Source organism: Crocodylus porosus, unplaced genomic scaffold (genome assembly GCF_001723895.1).
Source record: "Crocodylus porosus isolate Cpor-Errol unplaced genomic scaffold, CroPor_comp1, whole genome shotgun sequence".
NCBI lineage: Eukaryota > Metazoa > Chordata > Crocodylia > Crocodylidae > Crocodylus > Crocodylus porosus.
Genome location: NW_017728947.1, coordinates 112,083,746 through 112,090,991, shown reverse-complemented (window position 1 = coordinate 112,090,991; position 7,246 = coordinate 112,083,746). Strand labels below are relative to the sequence as shown.

General features: G+C 48.1%; 1 protein-coding gene across 6 annotated transcripts in view; it reads left to right on the top strand.

The window, feature by feature from the left end:
* TRIM9 (tripartite motif containing 9) overlaps positions 1–4,690 on the top strand; it is a 145,233-nt gene extending 140,543 nt beyond the window's left edge. For all 6 annotated transcript variants that reach the window (XM_019550959.1, XM_019550963.1, XM_019550962.1 and 3 more), the window contains one exon: positions 2,477–4,690. In XM_019550959.1, coding sequence (XP_019406504.1) covers positions 2,477–2,539 — 63 coding nt within the window. In that variant the 3' untranslated portion in view covers positions 2,540–4,690. The remainder of the gene's footprint in view (positions 1–2,476) is intronic.
* Positions 4,691–7,246: the final 2,556 nt, after the last annotated feature.

Below are 7,246 nucleotides of genomic sequence, written 5' to 3'. Positions count from 1 at the left end.
TTTGACCCCAGTACTCTTTCCTGCCATGGCAGGGCGTCAGACTCGACGATCTGTTCAGGTCCCTTACGACCCTAGAAACTATGAAACTATGAAACATCAAATAGGTAGAGCCCTTTTCTCCCCAGCACCATGTGGGGTGACGAGGAGCAATGGTAATAAGCTGATGGAGAATAGGTTGGGGTTAGAGATCAGAAGGCAATATTTTACAGTTAGAGTGGCCAAAATCTGGAACCAACTTCCCAGAGAAGTGGTCCTCGCCCCTACCTTGTGCAAATTCAAGAGGAGGTTGGATGATCACCTGTCTGGGGTCTTGTGAACCCAGCATTCACTCTTGCCTGTGGCCGGGGGTCAGGCTAGATGACCTGTTCAGGTCCCTCCTGACCCCAGCTACTATGAAACTCTGATCTGGGACAGACATTGCATAAAGCGGTTTGAGCCAAATCAGTTAAGTCTAATGCTACATTCAACCAGGTTTATCTCAAACCAGTTTCAGCCATCTTCAGACTGGTTTATGTGCACTGAACATCTGTTCCAGGTTTAAACCAGTTTCTGATCACTTAAACCTGTTTATGTCTCTCCCTAGCCTCACAGGCCCAAAGACCCTAACCCTAAGTTTCCCCTTGATGCTTGTGAGGATCCCTCAGCTGGTGTATTCTTTGTTTCTGTACCAGAATAAACTGTAGCTCAGAAGGACGTCACATCATACCTTAGGCTATACCCATCCAGACAGCTCCTGCAAAGACCATTCTTGGACTGTGCCACCTCTCTCTATGCCCCCTTCCCATCCTGCCCCTTCTCTGTTGCATCAAACAATGAACTCAGGTGTGGAAATAATTTCCAGCAAAGTATAGGATGATGCACTGTCAAGACACTCAATGCTAGCTTTTGTTTTATGAATCTGAAGGGGATGTACATTTAATTTTAAATACAACAGGACTATAGGCATCTTTTGATTATTTTTGCTTAGTTTGTTGTGTTATTTTATACATAATATATGATATAGCTGATTAATGCACATTCCAATGAAAGTCTACACCTCCTTTTCCTCTCAATGGCAGCCAGGATGGAGCAGGCTGCTGATGCTCCCCAAGCTGGCTGCTCTAATTGTTTGCCCTTGGCATACAAGCTCTTCTTGGCTCTGCACAGTGACAGGGAGAGGAGCATGAATGAGAGACGCTGGAAGGACTGGGCTTCCCCAAGATGCCAGGAGAGCATCATCGGGACCCGTGGTACAAGAGAGGAGGCAGAATACACACTGTGGGCCAAGGGCAGGGATGAGAGTGTAAGGAAGTGGATGAGGCATCATCTGTGATTGCCAAGGGCTAGGAGCCTAGCTATACACTTGGTCATCTCCATCACAGCATGGATCTTGCCGTGGTGCAGATTTCATTGGGCCTTTCAGAGGAGTGGCCTTAAAGATGGGAGGCATCTGAAACAGCCCACACTGAGAACAGTGCAAGATTATGCCCCTCTCCGCCCCCACCTGCAGACTGTGGCAGAGGAGAATAGCAGCACGGTGGGCATGTGGGGGGGTCCTTAGTTGCTGGCTGTGGGCACGCTCTCTGTCCCCAGCATGCAGAAGCTGCTAACCAGCAGTTTTAAGGAAAAAAGATTTTCCTTCATTCTGCTTTCCAAAAACAAAATGTCTCTCTTATTTGGGCAGGTGTCATATGTGAAAAAGGGTATTTCAACTTTAAGGCCATGTGCAGATGAAACAAGGGGCATGTGTGCATGACACTTTAAAGCGACTAAATGCTTTTGCACTGCTTTAATAGTGTTGTTGTTTGCACATGTCGACAGCATATTGCACAGTAATTCCAGCTGCTGTAGCATATTTGGTGGTGTAGTGCACCTTAAATGACTTGGTTCGCAGCAAACTAAAACTTCTCCGAGGACTTTAATTCGCTGCCCTACAGCTGCAGCGTGAAGCACCGGGCTCTGTGCAGCTCAAGGCCTCCTGAAGCCCTGCAGGCAGCCTGGCAGCAGCCCGGGAAGGCAGGGTCTGCCTAAGAAAAAAAAAGTGGCAATCTTTTTTTTTGATTTCCCTGGAGCCTGCCTGCCTGCCTGAGCTGTGTGGGGGCCCGGTGCTTCCCTCCGCGGCTGCGGTTCCCCCTGGGACCTCTCAAGCCGGGTGCCTACAGGCAGGTGCCACCCTGGGAGCGGGGTGGCACGACTGCTGTGGAGGGAAGCACCAGCCCCCACCCTGCAGCCCAGGGACCGCTCCACCCGCTGCCAGCTTGCCCCCGCCTCCCCACCACTGGAGAGGCAGGTAAGTGTGTGTGTGCATGACACGGGGGTTTCATAGTTTCATAGTTTCTAGGGTTTAAAGGGTCCTAAATTGAAGCTGTGTTTTTAAAAACCCACCACAATTTAAGGCCCCCATTTTGTCTACATGCGCCCTATCATTAAAACCTGGGTTGCACCCCACCCATGGAAAGTGATAGCTGGCTCGATGGTAACAGGGTTCTCGTTACAGGTGACACTTCACACTGGCTTGCCGGTCCCCGAATTCTACACTTCCAGGTCATCCATGCAGTAACAAAACGAATGAAGCCAGCTGCCTTTTCTCAGCATGGGTGAAGAGAGCTGATTTACTTCTCTGGGAAGACACCTCATAGGAGCGGGAGAATCTTTGGTCAGCTGGTAGTCGGAGACCAGGGGGAACCAAAGGGGCAGGAGAGAGGAGAGAAGAGAAGAAACTGGCTTTCTGCAGTCTTTTGTACACCACAACCATGCAGCAAACCCTCTCTGCATCTCCAGCACCGTACTGTGCGTGTTTGCTTTGCTGTTTAGCTTTTGGGGCTGATAAAGTATCTAGGTAGCCTGAGCTATTACTCTGTGCCGGCTTTTAGGTTTGAGTTTATTTATTTTATTATATTTATTTTGTTTTACGCCAGCTTTTAATTTCCTCGTAACATTGTGGCCGCTATCAGCCAGCCTCGCCGCTGCCATTGCAAGTGAAACCACGACGATAACTTTCGGCGGAGTTACACATCAGGCAAAAGATGCTGTATAAAAAACAAAAATACCTGGGGAGGGACTGTTGGGGAGGGGGGGAGGGCTAAAATGGAAAGCTGTTGCTGAAACCCAGCAAATTACCTCCAACCATGTTTCTTTCCCTGTGGCCTTTCTTAAGGAGTGCCCTCAATCATCTTTGTAGACATTGGTCTTGGATTACCAGTTAGTCTATACAGAGCCAGGTGGAACGAACGCACCGAGTATGGGGAGCCAGTCCAAGCAATTCAAGTAGGACCAAATTCGTCCCTTACACACATGCTCCTGGCTCATATTGACATCAAAGGGAGCCATCTGTGTGTGGCCACGAGTAGGATTTAGCCCCAAAATACTGCTTTGAAAATGCCGAGGAATTTGTCAGAGCTTTGTCAGACCACTGTAATTAAGATGGACAAGGAGCCTGAGAAGATAATTGCATTTATGATGTGGCGATCGCTTGGTTTAAGCAGAATAATTGGCTGGTAACTGAATGACTCTGGCTCTATAATTTGTCATCTCCAAAGACTTTCTGTTTAGCTCAGTAGGTGGACAGGGGAGTCAGCCACGCTCCTGTCTTCACGCAGTCCAAGATGGCACAGACTTGCAAGAAGACTTGAAACTAGCACTCGCACCCAATCAGTGACTTTAACTGCTTTCTCCATAATGGTGCCAGCTGACGTGGTGCAGCCATATGTCACAGGGCCTGTATTCGGCCCTTTTGATATTAGCATTTATTTTTTTATCGCGATAGTGAAAATTCTAGCCTTAAAAAAAACAACCCCACCTGATAGTGTCCTTTCTTTCATAGAGAGAATTCATTATGTTATAAGGTTATCACGACTTGGAGACCAGGGAGAACAAGTAGAAAAAAAGGAAAGATGAGATTTGGAAACACAGTCCATGGCATTCACATTCTCAGGAATACATGCTTGTTGCCATGCCTGCCTGTGCCTACTATCCAGAAGAGTACATTCTGCTTAAAACTTTTAACTTTCTGGTAATTCAGACAAATGCCACATACAAAAATGACGGGTTCTTATCACTGTGTTTAATGCCAGAACGTTAATTTTTACTGTTTCTGTAAGAAAGAGACTGCATGCCGCATGTTATTGCGCTTTCCTTTCTGTCATTTAATGCCACTCTAGATTAGCTTAAGGGGCTGGAGAAAGTTTCAGTTGTTGTTGCCCAACCATTTGCCAATGTGCCAAGCAATTAAGTTCATTGAAAAGCTGTAGTTAATTGAACCAGGGTTAGGGTGGAAAGCTAATGGCATAATGTCCCAGCAGAAAGACATTTCTGTAAATAGATAATCATTTACTTCAGTGCTCACTCTATTTAGAATGTTCTTATTGGTTATATTGCTGTTCTAGTATTAAGTTTACCTAATTTATTGAATGGGTGCTATCTTGGTCATTTAAACCTATTAGTTTATCTCAGCTACAGAAGAGCTGTGTTGCAGGACAGCACTGATCTTTAATTTCTTATGAGACTTGGTGGCTGGGCCACTCTGGACTCATTTTTCATAGTCATTATTCCCAGTTCTCCATGATGTTCATGATGCTTATTAGATTTCTAGTGAATTGTAATATGTAGTTTTCACTGTACTGCAATTATAGCTGCATACAGCTGCTGTACGAAAGAAAAGTGTCATGGTTGCTGTTCTAATAAATGACTTTTATGAGAGAACACTATGCATTGCCAGGGCATCTTGGGTCTCCACATACGGTTACCATTTTCCTTACTGCAGGATTGAAAGTGCTCCCTGGATTTGGAGCAGGGAATACCCAATGACCACCTACCCAGGTCCCAGGCTATCAGAGATCCCGTGACGGGAAGTGCTGCATGCCAGTGATGCTAACATAGGGGCTGGGGTATCTGTGAAGGGCTATACTTCTTACTGCATTTGAGGACTTAGGAGAATGCCTCTATGATCAGAAAACACGAAGCAAAAGAAATCGGACCTGGTGTATGCGCTCCCTGGGTGTGTCCACACATGCAGGCATGTGCATTTGCAGCAGCTCAAATAGCAGTGGCACAAATTCGTGCTGGAGATTTGTGCACCAGCACACGTGCCTGAACACGCACTTTGGTGTGGAGCAAATTGTGCCACTTGGGGCAAACTCACTCTGCTCATCTCCCTGTGGATCTTCAGCCAGGGGGAGCTAGAGGCTGGGGCCAGTACCTGGGCTGGCCCCAGCAGTATAAAAACCTGTCCTGTGCTGACCGCAGCAGTATAAAAACTGCCCTGGTGAGGAGCTGACGGTTACTTGCTCCCAAGAGCTTCTGAGGCCCAGCCAATTGGTATCTGGGGACACTAGCCCCCTGTGCCACCTGGACTGCTGAAGCAGCCCTAACCTGCACCCTCTACCCACTGCAGCAGTCTGGCAGAAGGGACTGCTGCCTGGCTGTGACCTGCTGCCACCTGCAACAGCTTCCACCCCCTTGAACCTGCAGCCCCATGGCTGCATGCCTGCCAGACCCAAAAAGGAACAGCACGACCACCTAGGCTGTGGTATGGGCACCACAACAGAGCCGCCTGCACCTCTGAGCCAGCTGCCAGTGGGCTGTGGCTGCACAGTTGGACTTTGTGTGGCAGTGCTGTCATGTCTTCTGGTGGCCCCCCTCTGCCATGTGGGCAGCTATCACCAGAAGATGTGCTTGTTGCAGTGGCCCACTTTGAACAGTTGAAGTGTGTTCCTCTGGTCCCAAATGGCCAGAAGGTCAGCCGCCTCATCTGCCCTCCAACTGGGTCACTGGTGCTGGCCCTGGGCAGGCTCCTCTGCCTAGGTCCCACCCCTTGCCTCACCAGCAGGCATCCTGGTATTCCCTGTTTAAAAACTGAAAATTCTGTGATAAAAAACCCAAATTCTCTCATTAAAATACCCAAAATCTGCGGCCATCCATGATTAAAATGAAATGTCACTGTATATAGAGAGATCAGTTGGCCAATGTTGCATTGATAGATTTAAAAGCAATTTTAAAGCAATTTGGAGGCCTAACAGTGCCTCTATCATCATAATAAAATGAATTATATATATGTATACACACACAAACACACATTCGCATTTGCTTTTGGGTTTTTTATCATATAAAAATCAGAGCTGCCCCTACCCCTTCACTCACCAGGATGTGGGACACTGAGCAGCATTGATATGCCAGTGCCCTGCCCATGACCTTGCCCCTCACTCCCAACCCACAGCCCCGTCACCGCCCTGCACTCCTGACCCGCAGCCCCCGCCTACCCCCACTAGCTCCCTCGGAAGCAGCTCCATCCTAGCACCAAGACATGAGTGTCCCAGCCGCCAGCAGAGGGTTTGGGATTGAGAGTGTGGTCAGGGGGTAGAAAGGTAAGAAAGGTTTATTGTCTTAACAAAAACACAACTACTCATAAATAATAATGCTACAATGACAGACAATAATAATTTGCATTGGCAACTTATCGGCAATCCCCTCTGATGCCTGATGTACGACAAGTCTCTCTTTTGCAAAGCTCAGTGAAGTTAGGCGTCCCCGATCAGCGCTGTCCAAGGGGCACCGGAAAGGACTCTGTTATTCAGTCCTTAGGCTCCTCAAGATCCACGAGCCTACTGATCCAGGTCAGCAGTTAATTCGTAGTTCCTTTTACAGAGCTGTATCTTCCTTCTAAATGATTTCTGGATGTGCCAGCCAATTTATAATTTTGAGCTATGCTGATAACTTACAGCCATTCAGATTCTCCCATTATAATTATTCTTAAGACTTACCAGAGTCCTGAACTGAACTTAGGATGCAGTTCAACAAGGACAAGTGCAGGGTGCTGCACCTGGGGAGAGGGAACCAGCATTATGGTTATAGGTTAGGGGCTGACCCTCTTGGCAGCACGGAGGCAGAGAGGGATCTTGGAGTCATGATTGACTCCAGGATGAATATGAGTTGCCAATGCGACAAAGCAATAGGCAGAGCCAACCGCACCCTGTCATACATTAACAGGGGCATCACTAACAGGTCCAGAGAGGTCTTGCTCCCCCTCTATACGGCTCTGGTCAGGCCTCAGCTGGAGTACTGTGTCCAGTTCTGGGCGCCACACTTCAAGAAGGATGTAGAGAACCTGTGGAGGGTCCAGAGGAGGCCACTCGTATGGTTGAGGGCCTCCATGGCCAGCCCTATGAGAAGAGGATGAGGGACCTGAATCTCTTCAGTCTCCGCAAGAGGAGACTGAGGGGGGATCTTGTGGCTGCCTACAACCTTATCGGGGCCACCAGCAGGGACTCAG